The 22,388-nt window shown below is 44.9% G+C and overlaps 1 protein-coding gene across 8 annotated transcripts in view; it reads left to right on the top strand.

Annotated features, from left to right (window-relative positions):
* Nucleotides 1-22,388, top strand: part of LOC310695248 (protein CEPU-1) — a 798,779-nt gene that overhangs the window by 748,615 nt on the left and 27,776 nt on the right. For all 8 annotated transcript variants that reach the window (XM_083479377.1, XM_083479376.1, XM_083479382.1 and 5 more), the window contains exon 5: nucleotides 22,244-22,378. In XM_083479377.1, the coding sequence (XP_083335503.1) occupies nucleotides 22,244-22,378 (135 nt within the window). The remainder of the gene's footprint in view (nucleotides 1-22,243; nucleotides 22,379-22,388) is intronic.

The raw sequence follows: 22,388 nt of genomic DNA, 5'->3' as shown, positions 1-22,388 counted from the left end.
ACTAAAATGCTGGTGAATTTTCACAAGCACTTAAAAAGCACACAACTGAGGTGGAACTATGAACAAGTGAACTGAAGAGCGGCAAAAAAATGAGAAAGTGGGAGGAACCAAAAATGACAAGTTTGGCCATCCCTCCTGGCCGCAGCTCTCCAGAGTTTGGGTTTCCCCAGCCTTACCCAGAGGTGATGGAGACCTTCAGCAGGCTCTGCAGGCACTCTGCAACTGAGCTGCATCCTATCCTCTCTCTTCCCTCCCTGCTTGAGGTAGCAATGGGAGTCTGCCCATTCTCACCTCTTGCCCCTTTGTGCCAAGCCTACCCTTCCTGCAGCCTGTCTTCAAGTGTTGCCATTTCCCGACTGGCCTGCTGACACTCCCCCCCCCCCGCCCCGTTCTGACAGATGAGTCCCCATCAGCCAGGGGCCTTACGAAGCGAGACACTGTCCTCCAGCTTGTAGATGGCAATCTCTTTAATGTACCCGCTCTGGCTTATCTCCGCTGCTCCACGGGAGACACATCACTCTGTTATTTATACCTTTCTGTTTCGGGCCCACTGCTGCTGCGGATGCTGCCGTCGCCACCGCCTCTTGCCTGCCTCTAGAGAGGACATGGGGACCTTATTGACATGCCAGTGCTATTAGCAAACTCTGCTGGGTTCCTTTGAGTCGTGTTAGTAATATCGGCCTCATGCCTGCCTCATTATCCTTTCTTGATTCTGGCACCCCTGGGATCCCTTCACTGGAGATGCTGGAGAGGGAACCTAGGGATTTATGCATGCAAAACTATGTACGATGCTTTGGAGTGAGAGGCAGTAGACAAGCCCAGAAGGACTATGGGAACTGAAGTACACAGGGCCCACAGCTGTATCATTCTGTATGAGAAATGCAAATGGAGGTGACTGGCAGATACCTTGGATTTTTTATTTTATTTTTAAACTACACAAAACTACAAGAAAAATGAAAATCCACATTATTGCATTGATCTGCCGAAAATTCTGTTGAGGGGACTTTTGGAAGGAAGGAACCAGCTGCTGCTTTGCCTTGAAGGTATCCTAGTTGTTCAGACAATTATTTATTGAGTGTATCTTGTTTTTTCCTCCGCAGATCAGTTTACAGATATTTCCTGGCAGAGTTTGTTATAATCTGCAGCTAGTCACCGCCTGTGCAGCAGAAAGCGGGGAGAATTGTGCAGTGGAGACGTAAAGTTTTTCTGCAGTTGGGTGTATAGAGTTTGATAGGGAGATGAGGGGAAACAAAGAAAGCAGAAAGAAGATATTGCAGATGAAATATCTTTCAGTCTTCATAACCTTATCCTAATATTTAATACAGAGTCATTTGATTACTTCTTCATTTCTCACTAAGCACCTCCACTTTTCCCTTTTTATTTTATTTCCCCTGCTTCACTATTCCTTCATTGCTTCTTCACATTGCTTCTTTCATTTAGGAAAGGTCTGGTGGGGGTGGGGGAGAAATACACCTTGAGGGTTCAAGTACAGGGACTTACACCAAATTCTCAACTGGTCATACTTTATTCAGTAATGCATTACTGGACAGAGTTCAAAGAGTCAGCAAGAGCACTGGTGGAAGAAGAGGAGGGAAGCATACAACTCCCGGCACCACGACAGCCCCCCCCCCCCCATGCTGGGTGCCACACCCCCACAGACGGTGCGTCTCGGCCCCAGGACGCGAGCCACACTCCCACGGGAAGCGCGCCACACCCCCAGGACATGCACCATGCCTCTGCTGGTGGCACACCCCGCCCCGCCCCTGGGACATGTGCCACACCCCTGTGGGTGGCGCACCACGCCTCCGAGTTGCGCACCAGCCACACCCCCTCTTGCTCTCCGCCACTGAGCAAGAGCATTTCTATTGGGATACATCATCTTAGCTGATCATCATCGACCCTTCTGCCATTCCAGCACGCAACCATCTCTCATCCAACCACAATCCCGGAAAACCCTTATTCAACCCATTTTTCACTGTATGCAGTAGAATCCTTTTTGTACCTTATCTGGATATGTTTTTCACTTTAACACACAGCTGTTAGATTCCTCCTTACCAGTTTTGTGGTCAGGTTGCATTCTTGTGTACATGACATGGACCTCACTGATTATGAGGTTGTTGTTGTTGTTGTTGTTTGTGATCCACATCAGGGGTGCCCATGGATGAAGCACAGAGGCTGCACTGGGTGTTTGTATAGTAGAGTTAGTTTGTTTGGTGTAAGTGGTTGTATCTGTGAACAGCCTCCCGCAACAAAACATCCCGAAGTGATGTACACCAAAAACAAATTACACTAATAAAATTAAATAAGCGTATTAGAAACATAATCAAAGAGAAAACATAGAAGCAGATGTAGCTGGACTTCGTTTCCCATCAGCCTCTGCCAACATGGTCAATGTCCAGAGATGATACGAGCTGTATTCCAGCAACATCTGGAGATGTGATACATGATTAAATTCTGGGTAAATTTCCAGGTGAACAAGTACCTTATTGACTGTTGATGCCACAATGCAGTGGGGAGGATGCTGTTGGATGGGATCATCTATCATTGATAGCCACAAAGTTACTCTTGCAGGCATTGACTCCTCCTCCTCCTCCTCCTCCTCTTCCTTCTTCTTCTTTGTATACCACCCTTCATGTGAAGAGCACAGAGCGGTTCAGGCAGGGCACGGTTGTTGCAGGCAGGGCGGGAGGAGTCTCAGTGCCAGATAAAAGAAAGGACTTCTTCACATGGTGCATAGTTAAACTATGGAACTCACTCCTATAGGAGGCTGTGATGGTCACCAACTTGAATGGCTTTCAAATTCATGGAGGAGAAAGCTATCAATGGTGAGTAGCCATGATGGCTATGCTCTGCCTCCACAATTGGAGGCAGCAGTCTTTCTGAATACCAGTTGCTGGAAACCACAGGAGGGGCGAGGGCTCTTGTCCTTGAATCCTGCTTGTGGTTTCCCTACAGGCATCTGCTTGGCCACAGGATGCTGCACTAGATGGGCCACTGCCCTGACCCAACAGGCTCCTCTTGTGTTCTTATGCTCAGTGAATTTCCATGTGTATAAAAGAAAGGGTTTCATAATGAATGTGTTTCCTGTCAAAAGGGCACCAGAGCGGGTGGAGGGGATGGTCAGGAGCAAGCCTTTTGCTGATTTACTTAAGTTGCTTGCTAATTGCTCTGCTGCAGCCACTTGCGTTCTGCTTGGCTTCTTCGCCTGACAGCACAAGTTATCATCTGCTCTCTCGGAGGCTGGGCTGCTCTCGCCAGCTGTTGATGGTGCACTGCCAGGTTACAGCCGCTCCTCCCCCAGAATGCACTGGGGCAGCCGTCTCCTGAACCTGCCAATCCCCCTCCGTTCAGGGAGGCCATTAGCAATATGGATGGAAGCAAAGCATCCCGGGGCTATACAGGTGGAGGGCTGGGCTGGCTGTAGGAGGTGGGGGAGCAACAGATCCTGGACTTGCTGGAGAGGTTTTTAAAAGATGATTGCTCATGTCAGCTCAGAACCACCAGTGGAGTGGAGCGGGTGGGGGCAGCTGAGCTGATTCTTTAGCCGTGTGTGCTGTTAAATTTTGCTGAGTTTTGCTGAAGTCCTTTTTATGTTGCAAAACTGCCTACCAGGGCAACTCTCGGGGCAAAGGCTTGCTGTCAGATCTGCTTTATTCCTTTGCGAGATTTTCTTCAAGCTCTCCGCCCCCTAGGGAACTCTTCGCACGTTAACATCTTTGCTGAGGAACCACTGGAATGTCTGCTAAAGGAACCCTGCATGTTGCAGAGGATTATGGGAGAATGCTGTCAGATATATACACAGTTCAGGCAGGGCACTGTTGTTGGGCCTCCAGCATTCTTTGAGCAGAAGAGTAGGGGATGCTGGAGGAATTTGATCTTTGCAAATTCCTTTGTGAACTGACCTGATCCAAACCTCCTTGCTTCATTTGCAGATTGGAACATAGCTTCCCACCAAATTTCACAGTTCCCTTAAGTTCACATGGAGTTCTCAACTTAAAAAAAAAGCAAGCATTAAAATACAAGATAAAATGCATGCTTTGCAAGAAAATTTGTGGAGAAAATATGTATATTGGAGAAAAGGTTTTAGCATGCAGAAGGCTCACAGCTTATGAAGGTGGTACTGTTCTGGGGATTAACATGCAAAGGCAAAATCTAACAAAGCCCAGAAGACCCCCAGAACTGCCCTTGTGTGATTATCCCTACTGTATTGGGCTCTGGGAAGGTTGTGTGATATCTTGTGGAGCCTTTGTGAGATCTCACAAGGTCTCAGGTGGCTCCTCTTGAGTGTTTCCTCCGCACTCCATTAATGAATGAATTAATTAATTTTCTTGCCACCCACAAAAGCTGCAATAGTATAAGTGAATCCCATTTAAGTTGTGGCTCTACTGTATATGTTTAAATGACAATGTACATAAGGCTGTATGTTAGTCATACACAAAGTATTGCCAGACCACATGCACAGCTGTCCTTTTAAGTGCTATGATAAAACTCTGAACAGTAATGGTTTCCCCTGAAGGATTCTGGGAGCTGTAGTTCATTAAGGGTGCTGAGACCCCTGTCCTCCTCCCAGAGCCACAAGCCTCAGAGTTCTTTGTTGGTGGTTGATGACCCATCTAAGAAGAATCCTTGGGCCTCAGCTGACAGAGGTTGCCAAGGTAATGGGTGTGTGAGAGAGGTGACAGGAAAAGAGTGTCTTTATTAGCAAGGCATGCTGGGAAGTAGAAGGGGGAGAACAAAATACAGATCCATCTTGAGCAGGCTGGCTGAAGGGAGGCTGGGAGAGATGCCTTGGACTCCTGTGCTGCACTGTTGTGGGGAACAAGTCTTCTTGAGATGACCATGCTGTAAGATCTGGACTCCCTCCAACCAAACTCAGGTGTAAATACAGTGGTACTTCTGGTTGCAAACGGGATCCGTTTCAGAGCCCCATTCACAAAATGAGCAGAACGCAACCTTCTGCGCATGCACATGATGTCATTTTGCGTGTCTGCACATGCGCAAGCAGCAAAACCCAGAAGTAACTCTTTCCAGTACTTCCGGGTTGCTGCGGGACGTATCCTGAAAGAACGTAACATGAAGTGGACATAACAAGAAGTATGACAGTATATGAAAAAACCAAATTCCTTAAAGCTACAGCAGTTTCTGCTGCGTCTTGATTATCAAACGGACCCAGATCCTTGGTTAGTGCCTAGAACCCCCCTAGAATCTTGCTACTGCTCAGCAGAGAGTGGGGGTGGCGCCCAACTTTTGTAACACTATTAGCTGTGGATTAATGCAGAAACCGGGCGAGATGGACTTATTGGTGTGCACTGGTGACAGTGAGAGAGAAGAGAAAGAGATGAAGGTAGAATCATAGAATTGTAGAGTTGGAAGGGAGCCTGAGGGTCATCTAGTCCAACTCCCTTCAATGCAGAAATCATAATTAAATAATCCTTGGAAGATGTCGATCCAACTTCTGTTTAAAAACCTCCAAAGAAGGAGAGCCCACCACCTTCCAAGATGGTCCATTCCACTGTTAAACAGCTCTTACTGCCAGAAAGTTATTTCAGATATTTAGTTGGAATCTCCCTTCTTGCAGTTTGAATCCATTGTTTCAGGTCCTCCCCTCTGGAGCAGCAGAAAACGAGTTGCTCCACCTTCCATGTGCCAGCCCTTCAGATATCTGAACATGGCTGTCATGCCACATCTCAGTGATCAGTTCTCAAATGTATCTGCTCTTAAATGCCACACCATTCCAGAAAGTACCCCTTTACAAGGCAATGTGAATGCTGAATTTGTGTGTGAAGTGGGAGAGTGGGGACATGAATCCAAGCATGATACAGAATTTCCTGCCTTCACTTTCCATAGATGGTGGTGGTCTATCAGTCTCTAAATGAAGGTTGCCCTCCATCACTGATCTACCTGAGAAAGCCATAAAAGGTTTCTAAGGAACCCCAGAACTCCCTGGGGATAAACCACTGTTCTGGAAGGTGTGCTTGTGAGTTTAAGATAAGGCAGGAAAGGAAGACTTCAGTTTTGTCTGAGGTTTGACACAGGCTTTGATTGCAGGCAACCTGTATGTGGAATCCACGCAGGCTGTGGGCCAGAGGAGCATGGCAAATTAGCACAGCTGAGTAAACCAGCTCATTAACCTTACACCTCACTCTGTTGTCTCGGCTAACAAGTGCTTTTGTTTGTGGATTTCAGAAGCTGCTTTTAATTAGGTGAGGTCTGAGTGATTTACAAAATTAATCCCCATGGAGAAGCACTGGGCATTTCCCTGGCATTGCCTCTAGAGAGTGTGTGGCATAAGAAAAAAAAAAGAGGAACTTGTTTAAGGTTCAACCACAAAGCAAATCTCATTATTTTGGAAAGTGGGAGGGTGTTGGTTGAGTGGCAAACCCAATGCGATTTATATAGGTATGTTGTTGTTTTTTCCAGACACTACCTCGGGGGGGGGGTGATTCCTGCAAAGTTAGTTTTCAGGGCTGGTGCCCAAAGAAAGAAATCTTAGGGTACAAAGACTGTACCCTAAATCTGTACAGAAAATCTCAATGCCATCCACTGCCCTGAAGGCATCTAACAACAGGACAGATGGAGTACTCTTGCTCTCCTCTGTTTGTTCTGAAGTCTTTTTTAAAAAATGGTTTCCCTTATATTGGAAACAATGGGAGTGAAAGAAGAGAAAGAGAGCTAGATTGGCTCCTGTGCTGATCTAAATTTCACCCCCATTTGAAGGGGTGCTTGTGTGGCTTTGGAGAAGCTCAGATCCAATCCATTTCCCCATCTTCCCTGGCATGCCTCCAAACTGCCCTAACAAGTCACCTTGGGGGCCCAACTCACATCAGAACTGCAAACCTGGTTGGTCCAGGTTTTGGAAGTTGTTGCAGTGCTGGAGAGGATCTGGGGATACGACTTCACGTCTCCCTCTTGGATATCAGAGCTCTTTCTCCAATCTCTGGAAGTAAGCAGCAATGTATCCTGTGACCCCTGGGAAATTCTCCCAAGAACTTTAGGACTGCACCCATAGTAGGGTTGCCATATGTCCTCTTTTTCCAGGACACACCCTCTTTTTCATGGGTAGCGTCGTCATAGCGATCCATAGTTAAAAGTAGAAGTTGGCAAATGTGTCCTCTTTTTTGCTCTTCAAAATATGGCAGCCCTAAATTAGTTGCACATGTTCTAGTTGATCAAGTGATTCATTTATTGATTAAATCTGCATTCATATCCAAAGGAGGAAAGGGAATAGTTAGTGCAGCAGCTCAGAACAAATTAAATGGTGCACTTCATGATAAAGCATGAAACTCAGTGCATAGAACTGATACCCCAAGAAGCTCCATGGGATACCTTCCTATTTTCCTAATATGAAGAATGGTGACTGCAAATAGTTGTGGACAGTTATAAATAAAGCAAACACCTCTAGTTCCATGGATCCAATTTACATTTTCTGTATAGCAGCGTAAAGAGTATTCACTAGGCTGTAATTAAATGTTTAGCATTGGTGTCATGTAATGCATTATTACTATTCGATAGTATGCCAAATAAAAATGACTAAATTCATATTTATATGCAAGTTTGTAATACACTTTGTAAGAAATTCCTTGTTGATTCAATTAGGATTTTAAGTTCCGAAACTTTCAGAAGCACCTGTCAATTATTTGACTTCTTAGCCAGCCAGTGACATTTCTGGCTTAGCCCTGTAATAAAACAGGAACAGAGTAAGATATATGTGGTCAGTGTTGCTTTTCTGGTATTATTTCAGAAAGTGCAAAACAGGTAGGTTCACATTTACATGCAAACTGAATCAAATTTTGCCCCCAGTTCATGGTTGCCGGATTAGAATTCCTGACAGGCTGGTTTTGCATGTGGATAGATTTTTTGAAAAAACATGGGATTACCTTCAAACATGTGATACACACACCCACACCCAAAGCAGCAGTGCCATTTTTCTAGAAAAAAGGGTGCTGGAACTCACCTTGTTCTCTTATAATGGAATTGGCACCCACAAGAGAGGTGCTGGAACTGAGTTCTGGCAAATTCCAGCTGGTAAAAAGCCCTGCCCAGCAAGGGCAAATTTAGGTCACTGCAAGCAGTGTGGTCGGACTGGGGATGCAACCAAAAAGGACACTTTCTCAAAGATTCAGAAAGGGGGCGTGAAGGCTCTAACAGGGTCCTAGGGTCCTCCACCATCCTTCTCAAAGCTGGGCAAATACTTACTGGGCTTCAGGAAGGAGATGGAGGGCTCTAAGACCCTGCCAAAGCCTCTCACCTACTTCCCAAAGCCAAGGCCAACCCCTGCCCTCAGCAGTCCAAAATGGCTCAGTCTAGCGAAAGCCACACCTGTGATATGGACTTTGCCTGAGAAGAATAATCCCCGCCCCAAAGCACCATTTTCCCTTATTTATTATTATTTATTTATTCAATTTATACACCGCCCTATACCCAGGGGTCTCAGGGTGGTTCACAAACAAGACCACAACATATAAAATCAAACCAAAAACAATAACCCAGTAAAAACAAAACAAAAAAGAGCCACATTCTGAAAGGGTGTTGGATGTCAATACTGTTATGTACTGAAGTTCTCACCCTGGGCCAGCAGGGGGATACTGTAGATAGTTATGCAAATAAGGGATCGAAAGTGACGTTCAATGATTGGATAGTTTTAGAAAATTGTTACAGTTACGTTGTACTAGAGCTCTATATAAGCACGCTGACTGAACCCTTCAGTTCTGTTCTGTTCTGGCCTGTGAATAAACAAGAGCTGTTTGAAAAATCTCTGTGTCATCTGATATGTTCACCCACAACTTAACAAATACCATCAGCCAAAGGCCTGCGTAAAAAGGAATGTTTTTCTCTGGCACCTTCTCCTTCTTTGCAAAGCCAATCAGAACAAGCTGCACACCCAGCCACCCAAATCAGCTGCAGCAGAGCAGAGGTGGGATCTCATTCCTGTGGATGAATCAATAGTCCTTTTTGTGCAATTAGCCTATGAATAGGGAATGTGTATTTGATGAAAACTGGCTCTTGCCTGTTCAATTTTTCAGCTTGTATTATACTACTATTATTATTAATAGTAATAATAACATCAGCTGCCAGAGCTGGCCTTCACAGCCCCGAGGAATGAGTGATCTTAATATTAATGCCTGCTGTATTTCAGCCCCTAATTGTGCCCTTTTAGAGGGATCCTTTTAAAAGTTCACAAAAGCTGTTTCAACGAGGAGAAATTGAATGAGGCCTGATCATGACAGCAGGGAGCTCTCAGGAGAGTCTAGCGAGCTGCAGCTATTAAAGTCTCCAACAGAATGCTTTGCCTCCGGTGGTAAGAGAGAAGAGTCTTTGGAACCATTTAACGGCAGTTTGCTAGATTCAAGGATATAGGAAAGTGGCGTATGTACATTTTGCACTGAAAATAAATGTGAATTTGGGGGAATGAACAGCAGGGCTTACCTTGCCATGGCCTCATGCAAAGACTCCAAAGCTCAGAATAACAAAATCACATATCTTCCAAGTGTCCCAATTTTCCAGGGACAGACCCAGAATTAAGAGCAGAAAACAAGGTTGTTTCATATTCCATGTGACAGCCTTTGAGATGTTGAGGGAGCCTACAACTGCCTCCCCTTCTTTCCCATCTCTGCACTAATATGAACACCAGTTACTCTAGGGCCCAAAATACAGGAGAAGGCTGTTTGCCTTTCAGTGCTGGCTGTGGGTTTCCCAGAGGCTGACCGCTGCAGGAAGTAGGATTCTGGGCAAGATCAGGAATCTGGTCTAATCCAGAAGGACTCTTTTGTTTGTATGTTGTTTGCATTAAATCCAAGTCATGCTTATTCACTCTTGTTCCTTGCTACTTTTCTCCCCACTTTCCTCATCCCCCAACTATCAAACTTTAAACCAGTGTTTCCCAAACTTGGGTCTCCAGCTGCTTTTGGATTGCAATTCCCATCATCCCAGCCTAGTGGTCTTGCTAGCTAGGGATGATGGGAGTTGTAGTCCAAAAACAGATGGAGACCCAACAGCTGCTAAAATTCTAGGCACGGGATAAGGCTACCAGTGGCTACTAGCCATGTTGTCTATGCTCTGACTCCACTGTCAAAGGCAGCATACTTCTCTGGATCACAAGTGGGGAGAATGCTGTTGTGCTCAAATCCTGCTTGTGGGCTTCCCATGGGCGTGTGGTTGCCTTCTGTAGAACAGGATGCTGGGCTTGATCCAGCAAAGCTTTTCTTACATTCTTATTTCTCATGCTCTCCTTTCCCTTCTGCCTGCAGAGCAAAATTACAGCCTGGCTGCACATAGGAAAGGTTGTCGAGTGGGCTCAAGGAGGAACGGGGCAGGATGTCCAGTGGATGCAGGCTTCCTGAATGTACTGGGGCATTTAAAAGCAACGTCTCAGGGCGCTTGTGGTATTTGAATGCCAGTTGATATCTATATGGCTCTGCTTCTGGCATATGTTCTGGTGCTTAATATATAACAGTGATGTGTGTAAAGCGGCCAGCGGAGATGGTGACTCATCCACCCTGGCAATCTGTTAAGGCAAGGATGAAGTTTATTTTTACAGCCAAAAGGTATTGAAGATGATTGTGATTACATTTAGCCATTGCTGCATCTTGTGGTAGCAAAGTCCATTGTGAAGAAGTGTCTGAAGAAGTACTCCATCCACTTTCTCCAAGCCATGCAGATGTTTTTTAAACTTCTATCACATTGCATCTTACTCAACTTTTTTATAAACTAAAAAGTCAAAAACGATGCAACCGTTCCTCATAGGGGACAGTTTTGTGATGTTATTGTTACCGTTCCTCATAGTTCCATCCCCTTGATCCTTTTTGTGGCCCTTTCCTGGACCGCTTCCAACTCTGCAATATCCTTTTTGAGGTGAGGCGTCCAGAACTCTATAAAGTATTCCAGATGTGGTCACACCATAGGCTTGTATGCAAAACAAAATGCAGTCATACCTCGGGATGAATACGCTTCAGGTTGAGCGATTTTGGGTTGCACTCCCCGGCGACCTGGAAGTAATGGAATGCATTACTTCCGGGTTTCGCTGCTTGTACATGAGCAGACGCTCAAAATGGTGTTGCACGCATGCGCAGAAGCGGCAAAACGTGACCCATGCACACGTAGATGCATCTTACATTCCTTTCAGGATGTGAACAGGGCTACAGAATGGATCCCATTTGCATCCAGAGGTACAACTGTAAAAAAAATTCCTTCCAGTAGTATCTTAGAGACCAACTAAGTTTGTTATTTGTATGAGCTTCCGTGTGCATGCACACTTCTTCAGATACCAAGTATGCATGCACACAAAAGCTCATACCAATAACAAACTTAGTTGGTCTCTAAGGTGTTATTGGAAGGATTTTTCTTTTATTTTGTTTCGACTACAGCAGACCAACACGGCTACCTACCTGTACTTAGGCTTGTATGATAGCATTATGTATAACAGCATTGCAATCTTGCCAATTTTATTCATAATACTTTCCTTTGTGATCCTTAAATGTTAGAATGGATATAACACAGCAAGGTATGCCTGTGTATACTAAGGAGACTTCTAGACCATCACTGTTTTGTGGGAAGGATCCAAGAGCATCTTGAAACTCACCCAATTGAAGTGGATTATAGTGCTCTTCTGATCTAGCATAACAAATCCACTTTTTAAAATTTAAAACAAAGAAACAGATTTCCTTATGGTTTGCAAACTGATGGGAAAATGCAGTGCAAAGGATGGGATGAAGGATTAATGAGATGATGAGTGCTGACTGTCATATAACTCCCCCATAAACAGATCAGTGCTGACTCTCTGAGACACCTGAGTGGGACTGAGCAACTGAATTGTGCCTAACCCAGATGACCCTTCACAGAAGACCGTCCTCTTCTGGTTCAGTCCAAAGCCAATTTAAAAGATCCATTTGAAGGGGAAAAATGGGGCTCTTTTTGTGACTACGCAGGCAGCTGACTAGGTAAGCAGTCACACTGCTCACCTGGCCACATTCTTCCCCATCCCCAACGTAAATGATTCAGTTGTGATACCTGCATAGGAGAGTGTTGCACCAGATTTCCTGTAGGGTCTGTTCCAACCATACATTTCTATTACTCTATAAAGACCAGACATAGTCTAAGCACCCCATAAGCTTTGTGCAAGTGAATCAGGATGAACACTGAATAAGCAGGATGTCTGCAGGCAGGGCTGGATTAACCATTAAGCAAAATAAGCACATGCTTAGGGTGTCAAGGGAAGGAGGGCATGACATAAATTTTCCATTGCCGGATTTACCAGGGACCATATGGTGCAGCTGAACCAGGTTGCATAAAAAACACTCCCAGGATAAATTTTACACACAGACACACACACACACACACACACACACACACACACACACACAACAACAACAACAACAACATAGTAATAATACAGATTAATGAAATACAGTTTATTGTTTTTATATATTTTGAATTATGGGGGCACCAAAATCTTTCAAGTGCTTAGGCCCTCTAAAGGTCTTAATCTGGCCCTGTCTGCAAGTACCCTGAGATGCTCCTATGCTACCTCCCCAAACTCTCTCCCTTCTATCTTATAGGTACCATAAATAAATGCATCTTCTATGTGCCAGCTGCCCTGGGACCTTGGAAACCATAACCTCCTCTGTGTTCTGTTGCTTTTTTGCCAGAGTGCATGCTGTTATTTACAGATTGCGTTGACTTAACCCCTGCCCCACTCCCTGGGTCCAGTCTATTTGTTTCCTCCATTCCTGGTGGTCGCTAATGCACAAAATTTGTCTCCGAGTCTCTCAACAAGGCTTCCCATTATAAACAGGCAAAAAGAAGAAAGTAAAGGGACAGGGCTCATGGAGCGTTGTGGCTCAGCAATTACTCTCAATCTGTGCCTTCCTCAGTGGAGAGATAAAATGGCTGGTAGCATCCAGCAGGGGATGCTGCAGAAAAGACTATATTAAATCTCATTTTATAGGGGCAAAGAGGTGTTGGGAAAAGATAATAATGTATTCCGCAGGCTGGAATCTGGCAAATAAACATCCGGCTTGGAACGGGATCCGTGTTTTATTTGCTAGGCGGTGCACTTAAATGGTCTCAGCTGGATTGGGATTTTAAAAAGCTTTATGGCTTTAGATTTTATTTACTGCTCTTGTGTCCATCAAAATACAGCTTTACTTTAAAGTGTTTTGGGTTTTTATTTTATTTTATTTAATGGAACAATAACATCACAAAACTCGTAAGGAAATCCCTACTCCATGTACTTTCATACAGGGTTTTTCCCAGATGAGAGTCTTAATTTCATTTTTGAATTTATTAAATTTATATTCTGCCATTCATCAAGAGACCACAGGCCAGTTTACCACATAAAACACAACATACATAATATAATAATAATAAAAGGAGGGGGGAGACGAATACCAGAGAGAGAGAGAGAGAGAGAGAGAGAGAGAGAGAGAGAGATGGTTTTGGAGAATTAGATGCATGTTGTTTATCTGTCTCATTTATATTCCACTTTTCCTCCAAGGAGCTTGAGGTACTGTCCATCGTTCTCATTCTTTCTGTTTCATTCTCACAACAACCCTATGAGGTTGGTTAGGCTGAAAGGTAGTGACTAGTCCAAGGCTATCCTGTTAACTTCATGGCTGAGAGGGGATTTGAACTCTGGTCTCCTAGGTCTACATCCAGAGCTCTAACCACTACACCACAGTGGTTCAAGATGTCTTTCCACAAATACTGTGTAAGTATTTTTGTGGATGATAGCATACTACTTGATAAGGACACTGAAAGAGTGGAAATTGCTGGTGCTTTTTATTCCCTCCATATCTTAAATTATGGTGCTGGAGGAGACTCTTGAGAGTCCCATGGACTGCAAGAAGATCAAACCTATCCATTCTTAAGGAAATCAGCCCTGAGTGCTCACTGGAAGGACAGATCATGAAGCTGAGGCTCCAATACTTTGGCCACCTCATGAAAATAGAAGAGTCCCTGGAAAAGACCATGATGTTGGGAAAGATGGAGGGCACAAGGAGAAGGGGACGACAGAGGACGAGATGGTTGGATAGTGTTCTCGAAGCTACCAGCATGAGTTTGACCAAATTGCGGGAGGCAGTGGAAGACAGAAGTGCCTGGCGTGCTCTGGTCCATGGGGTCACGAAGAGTCAGACATGACTAAACGACTAAACAACAACATCTGGAACAGAAATCAATGCAGTTGCTTTTGTTTATATGCGATCATTACATAATTGATCACCACCACCACCCCATTTGCTTTGTGCTTCCTCTGAACTTAAATGAATGGTGTGGAATAGCAGAAGGATAAAATAATCAAGTATGTTAAAATTCTGCCACAGCTAGATGAACGACGCAGCTTTAGTCAGAAGCCAAGCTGCAGCAGAATGGAAACAGTGCTGCATTGAAATCAATGCCACCCTACATCTCTGCTTGTACAGTGCAACTATGGTGTACACAGAGTATACACTCATTGCTTGTGAATAAGTGCATGAGTGTGCAGCTGAACCATCTGTACAGATTGTACACTTGTTGAATGTAACTTGTGAACAGCCTTTATGTTGAGGCCGATTGTGGAAGCGTTCAGAGGCCTGCTCCGAGCAGCTTCCCAGTGCTCACTTCAGTGCATCCAGAGTCTGCCATTGCTCCTGTTGGGCTTCCAGTAAGCCAACAGCAGTAGAAATAGGGGAGAGAAGAAAGAAGGTGCAGACAGCAAGAGAAGAAGGAGAAATAGGAGGAGGAACTCAATCTTCCTGTCTATCTGCCTTGGCTTCCGATTTCCACTTCTACCCCATTCTGACATTCACTTGCTGCTTTTGCAACGTGACCCCTGCATAAGCTGGAACATGTTATTGGTTCTTGCTTTGTTTCAACTATTTGTAGTAAAGTATTTATTCAGCTGAAAATGGGAAGGGTGCAAGAGAGGCTTCCAGAGATCAGTTCCGCCAGCCCTTGCCATAAGCCTTGTAGTCTAAATGACACGACACAAAAGGAAAATGGACTGGGGAGGCAGGAAGAGGGGAAAAAAGAAAGAAAGCTCATACACTAGTTCTTAGTAATGAACAGCTGGAATGGAGAGAGTTGAAGGAGGAGAGGAGCTAATAGTTGCTGGTCTCTCAGCTGAGCCAATGGGGAGGCCCTCTGTTGTAGATAGGATGGAATAACTGATGGTAGATCACAACACTTCTAACCTCTGTCCTACTACCCATTGGATTGATAGTTGACTTCCCATAAGCCATGAAACCGGACACCTGGAGACTAGCCTTTCCTTGATGCTGGCACATGATGTGGTGTTCATTCTGTCTTCATGTAACTATTAACATGGATCCGGCTTCCTACTTCACCTATAAACATTCATTGAAAGTGTGATGGTGGTGGGCAATCCATCTTTTGCCCCCTTTAGCCACCCTGACTCCTAGCACAGCAGAGTGATTAAAGGGTGCTAAAGGGTCCCAAATCCATCTTAAGTGACCTTGAGCATGTGCCTTTAGCTTTCCCTGCTGGGATCATCATTCATTCCATGTTCAACTTAATGTGCACTATCCTGGAAGAACAAAGAGAGAGAAGGGAAGCTTTTAGTGCTGAATTTTCCTGCCTCACATTCAGAGATTTTATTTTATTTTTAAATTACCCACATGATCAAGATGCTTGACAGATTCCATCTTTGTGAATTCCAGTATGAGCTGACCTGCTCTTTAACTATTGTAGGAATTGGAACACAGTTGTCCAGAGGTTTCCCAAAATAACCAAAACAATGATTGGTGCATGTGTGTACTTGCACAATCGTATCCTGCTGTCTTCTACTTAGAGTAGACCCATGGAAATGAACAGACCTAAGTTAGTTGTGTTTATAGCTAAACAAGCTATAGCTTAGGGGCCCACTCTCTTGGGGCCCCCAAATATACTTCTTCTTAATTGCATTTCAGTTCAGCAATTACTTTGATAAAATACATACCGTATTTTTTGCTCTATAAGATGCACCAGATCATAAGACGCACCTAATTTTTGTTGGAGGAAAACAAGAAAAAAAAATATTCTGAATCTCAGAAGCCAGAACAAGAGGGATCGCTGCCCAGTGAAAGCAGCGATCCCTCTTGCTGCTCTGGCTTCTGGGATAGCTGCGCAGCCTGCATTCGCTCCACAAGATGCACACACATTTCCCCTTACGTTTTAGGACGGAAAAAGTGAGTCTTATAGAGCAAAAAATATGGTATTTTGTTATGTGCAAATGGCTTTAGATACCTATTAGGTCCATGAATTACCATATAGCATAGAGTCAACACAAAAAACAGCGACAATTTGTTGTTGACAAAGGACAGCTGGACTTATAAAGGGCCCCATTACCTTCAGTAGCCTAGGGCCTCATCAAACCTAAATCCGGCCCTGGTTGTGTCTTATTAATTTCAGCGGGTCCTTGTGCAAAAGTGACACAGGCTGGAAACAGAGTGATCTATCCACCCCTGGCCACAAAGTTACTTTGAAGTCTGTTGTGTGTTGACAAAATCAAGCCCAACTCCCTTTTACCTCAGGAACAATCCAAACACCAGCAATGAGGTGTGTGGTGCTTTTCCAGCTGCTCATGATTTTTGGCACACACTTCAGTGTGGGCTATGCTCTCTAAATGGCCTGCATCTACTTGAGGGAAGGAATTCAGTTCTTTGTTAATTAGGAAGCCAGCGAGCTTTGTGTTGCGCATATATATATATAGATATATATATATATATATATAATACAGAGAGAAGTGAAATTTGTGCATGGACTGTATCCAGGCTCTTGGCAGCATATTCACTTTATCAGCAGAACACACTGTTCTACTGGGACGCCGATTCTAGGTCAGCCATAAAGGGATCCTTCCCCCATTTTCATGTGTATTTATTTCAGTGTATTCAGGGCAGCTCTTGGAACACAAAACTGCAGTTGTGTTTTTTTTTCTTTCTCCCACCCTCAACCCCTCCACCCAAACCAAAGGATATTGATTTTGGAATAATGCCTTCAACACCATGCCCTTCGGTTATGCTGGATACTGATGAGCTCAGCATTTTCTTCCCCAAAGCTAAGGGAGGGTGCTAAGGGAATCCCAGAACTGGGAACTCAGAGGCATCCGGATGTTAACAATTCATCATCACGGCAATAGGGAAGGCACAGGTTGCATAATGATGCATCAACAAGTCTCAGCTCCTTTCAGGCTTCTCGGGAAGGGATGCTCTAAAAAGTTCATCTGTGAGGTAGAAGAGTCTGAGGGGCAGACTGAGGAAATATGTTCTTTCCTTCAAAAGCTGCTGTCACAATTTATTAGTCATTCGTCAAGGTGTGACAGGACTCATTTTGTTTTGCCACAACCAGCTAGCGCAGCTGCTCTTCAGGAATTTTTGAGGCGGAGGTGGTGTGGGTGTTTGTGGAAGATTTGGAATGTGTGGGACTCCTCGGACTTGTTTTTTCCCCCTTGAACTTCAACCCCCATCTTCCTTTTCAATTCATTGAGTGAGTCCCCTGAGTAGGAATTAAAATTAATGCTGTGTCAAAAAACAAAACAAAAACCCACCTTCCAATTTCTTGAAAATGTTCTTCCTCTGTGAAAGAGGCTCCAACGTTTCTGCTTTGTTCTCAGAGCGTGTTATAATTTCCACAGAAGTTCAGTGCGTGGTTTTGAAATTACCTTGTGGCGGCAAAAAAACCTGAGGGTGGTGTGTGCTTTCTTCTCTCTTTCCAGGAAACATTGCACCAGAAGCTGCCCAAATTGGATATTGTTAAAAAGAAGATTAGGCAAATTCATGGAGGAAAAGGCGATCAATGGCTACTAGCCACAATGGCTATGTTCCACCTCAGGGGTCAGCAAACTTTTCCAGCAGGGGGCCAGTCCAGTGTCCCTCAGACCTTGTGGGGGGCTAAACTATATTTTGGGAAAAAATAATAATGACGAATTCCTATGCCCCACAAATAACCCAGAGATGCATTTTAAATAAAAGCACACATTCTACTCATGTAAAAAGACGCTGATTCCCAGACCATCCACGGGTCAGATTTAGAAGGCGATTGGGCTGGATCCAGCCCCCGGGCTTTAGTTGCCTACCCATGTTCTACCTCCACTGTCAGAGGAAGTATGCCTCTAAATGCCAGCTGCTGGAAACCAGAGGCATGGAGAATGCTCTTGTCCTCTGGCCCTGTTTGCATGTTTCCCACAGGCATCTGGTTAGCCATTGCGAGAACAGGATGCTGGAGTACTGACAGGCCTTTGGCCTGACCCAGTGGGACTCTTCTTGTGTTCTGGCTTTTTGCGCTTCCTGATCTGAAAAAAAGCCTCTTGGGAGAAGTTACCTCATGATACCTTTCTCTGGGTTTTCAATGAAGCCTGGACACCCAGGGAAACTACAGAGCGCAGGCCACTGGGGAGATGATTGGTAGCATGAAAGAAAGCACAGCCACAAACACCCACCAGCCAACCTCAAAAGTAAATCAGTCTTAACAAAAACCCTGAAAACTCACCCATGAGATTTTCACCAAAGTTTCCAAATTCCAAAAAGTTGACTTTAAGCAAAGGTTAGCAGGGAATAAAAGAACAAGGTCTGAGTTTTTGTATGGAAGGCCACAGGGGGCAGCGACTATTTCTGACTTGAGTAGATCCATCCAATTTATTCATTTCAGTGAAAGACTTGGTTGAGAAGTTAACTAAGTACCCTCTTTTAAAACAATTCTCTGAAAAGCAAAGCAAGGCTCTTTCTGTTACAAGGGCTCTTAATCCTTTCTCCTTCCAAGGTAAGGAACAAATCACGTTATAGGAGACATGAGGGTTTAGTAAAGGATGGCTACATACCGTATTCAGAAAGCATGCTTAAGCTGCCCACATTTATAGTAGGGTGTTGTCTTGAGAAACCATTGTTTTCGATCTGCAGCCTTGAGAAAATAAGATCGCAAGCCCTCTAACATTTTTCTGATGAAAATAGGGATGTTCTATATAATAGCAACAACAACAACAACAACAACAACAACAACACCCTGCCCATCTGACTGGGTTGCCTAGTCACTCTGGGCAGCTTCATATATATATATATATATATATATATATATATATATATATATATTACAACATTAAACAGATGCCTTCAGATGTTTTCTGAAGGTTGTATAGTTACTTACCTCCTTGGCTCAGGGGTCACTTAACTCCATACCTTCCAACATTCCTCTGATGAAAATAGGGATGTCCTAAGGAAAAGTGGGACATTCCAGGATCAAATCAGAAACTGGGATGGCTTCTGTAAATCTGGGACTGTCCCTAGAAAATAGGGACACTTGGAGGGGTCTGAGATCAGGACCTGTCAGTTATACACATGGGCCATCCATTGGCTGCAGGTGGTTTTCCTGGCAATCCTGTCCAAATTCATCATTCTTTGACAGGAGGGCTCTAATAATATTGCTGGTGTATGTGAAAGAGAGAGTGGTCTGGTGCATGGGGCTCACCCCATGGGGGAGACAAAGAGGCACTGCTAGACATGTTTGCACAGGTTATAATTTGGGGCTGCAGCAACCCTCTGGGGATCAGTAGGAACCTTTGCTATATCAGAGGTGTGGAAGACAGCTTTTGTATTGTTGCATGCCACCCCCACCCCAATCTCTGAGTGACGAGAGATTCAAAGGGTTCCAGGCACTTTCCCAGAGTTTGTTTTCCTTGGAAGGAGGGAAAGCAGAGACATTGAGGACTTTCCTTCCTGCTGGCTCTGTGTCTCTCCAGGGGAAGGACTTGGGGATAAGTAGTTCAGTAACTGCTTGACATTTCCAGCTTCTGTTGTTTTTTCCCCCGGGAGCACTGCAGACCCCCTCTCTCCTTCCCTGATAACAGAGGGGAGGCCCCCAGTGGGTGCTGCTGGCCTGTAGCAGGAGTTCACAGAGCTCTTGCGGCAACCAGGAAGCCTCAAGGTGTAGCTGCCTCTGTACAGTCTGCCATTTGGAGTGAGGAGGAGGAAATAATCAGTAATGGGAAGGCACTGGTGAATGTAATGGTAAAGAGGGATTTCAGTTCCCATCATGGTCCCTATGCAGTGTCCTGGCTGACAAAGTCATCTCTCATTCACACTGCTGCACCCTCCCAGGAATGTATTTGAGATGCACCCATGCGCTGTAAGGGTACTGTCATTTATAAGAGGACTGCAGAAGTACAGCTCTCACTGCAAGATTTTACATGCCCCTGGGTATTTGCAGAAGGGCATTTTCTCTTCCTGTATAACTAACTCAGTCCCTGTTTGGGGGGCACGTTATATGTGTGTACTGTGTCTCTCCCCCCCCCCATAAAACATTCTCACTACCATTGTCGTCCAGTTCCAGAAACAGCTGTCCACAGCTAATTTATTTCCTAATGCTGCAGCAATGTTAATTTATAAATTACACTGGTAATTCGAGCTATTATTAATTTCAGATGGTGTAGGGCAAGACTAATTAAAATATGACACCAATTGCCACACATATGTACCAAGGACTAACATTTAAAATTAATAGGAATATTAAGTGTGACACCGGTCTCAGAGATGCTCTGCTCAGTAATTACAACACCCGGGCTGCAAAAGATTTGATAAAAGGAGATGGGGAGATTTAAGAGAAATAAATAAGACAGCTCTATTTATGTCTCTCTTCCTCCTCACCCTTCTGCCATCCTTTAAAGGGATTGGTAAAGTTTCTTCCTTCCTTTCCCCACATTTCAAAATCAAACTTGAACTTTCCAATTTGCAAAAAAATGACTCACTATACCAAAGGTATTTTAATGCTGATATAATCTAATGGTTTTGCATTTTGAGGGAATGTCTGAACTGCAAATGCAATCCAGTTTGAAACTAGTTTATCTCATTTTACTTTATCCCAAGACTGCATACTCACCATACATTTAAAGCACATAGCTTCCCCTAAAGAATGCAGGGAATTGTAGTCTGTGAAGGGTGCTGGGAAATGCAGCTCTTTGGGGGCAAATTACAGTTCCCAGGATTCTTTGGAAAAAGCCATGTGCTTTGAGTGTATGCTGTGTACACAACCTTTGAGTCTTGGGAATTGTACCGTATTTTTCGTCCCATAGGACGCTCCGTCCCATAGGACGCACCTAGTTTTTGGGGGGGAAATAAAGGAACTTCCCCCCCTTTATTTCCCACTCAAAACCAGGTTGGGGAACAGTGGTATGGCGGCGCTCCGCCTCCCCACTGTCCCCCGAGCTTGTGCGGCTGGCCGATGTCTGCCCGGCACGCGGGGCGCTCTGCTTCAGGGCGCCCGGCGCGCCGGGCGGCAGGCTGCTATCCACAGCATGGGGAGCCCTGTGGGAGTTCCTGCAGGGCTCCCCATGCTGCTGATGTCTGTCCGGCGCGAGGGGCACTCTGCTTCAGGGTGCCCTGCACGCCGGGCGGCAGGCTGCTATCCGCAGCGTGGGGAGCCCTGCGGGAACTCCCGTGGGCTCCCCAGGCTTGCTGATAGCTTCCTGAAGCCTGGAGAGCGAGAGGGGTTGGTGCACTCCGAGCCCTCTTGCTCTCCAAGCTTCAGCGAAAGCCTGTATTCGCCCCATAGGACGCACACAGATTTCCCCTTTCTTTTTGGAGGGGGAAAAGTGCATCCTATAGGGTGAAAAATGTAATTTTTTGGGGGGTGGGGGGTGGATTCCTTTTTGCTTATCCCTTTCACAACATTCCAGTTCTTGATATTATTGAGGTGGCGGTGGCAACCATGGCAGTGAAACTGGGGCAAATCCAGTTTATATCTATACCTTAAACATATCCCTAGTACTATGGAGACTCTCTCCTTTTACCAACTCCCCCCACCACTGCAGGAAAGCACTCTTCTTTCTTTTGGTAATGTGTGTACAAATGCATGACTCAAGTCTGCTGAAGGGGGTCATCAACGTAAGCTAAATGAGGCTAAGTATGCACTTTGATTTGGCTTGAAAGCCATGGTCCGGGGATTTCTCCTCTTGACAGTGAAGGGAACTCCCTGCTCCCAACACACATTTTCAAAGCAGCCAGCGGGTTTGGTGTCTTCTGCACGTGGATTATCAATGGCAGCCTGCCAAGCTTGGCTGCCTACCACCTCATTTATATATAATGCTCCTTTCCTCCACATCAAGATATCCAGGCAAACAAATGGAAAGGATCATTTTAAGGGCTGTATCTAGAACTCCCATCAACAGCAGCAGTGCCAGGTGAAAGATGCATGCCCAGAGAACATTGCGCACTGTTTCTAGGTATCTCACCAGCCACATTGTCCTGCTGCATAGTCAAGGTTGATCCTTTTCTTTCTTCTGCAGCCGTGGGATTCATGAGCGAAGACGAGTACTTGGAGATCACTGGCATCACTCGGGAGCAGTCAGGGGAGTACGAATGCAGCGCATCCAACGATGTCGCCACTCCTGTTGTGCGGAGAGTAAAAGTCACAGTGAACTGTGAGTATTG

This window comes from Podarcis liolepis (genome assembly GCF_965112155.1).
Source record: "Podarcis liolepis genome assembly, chromosome: 16".
In the NCBI taxonomy this organism is placed as follows: Eukaryota; Metazoa; Chordata; class Lepidosauria; order Squamata; family Lacertidae; genus Podarcis; species Podarcis liolepis.
The sequence above is the reverse complement of the archived record's forward strand: the minus strand, read 5'-3'. Positions and strand labels throughout refer to the sequence as shown.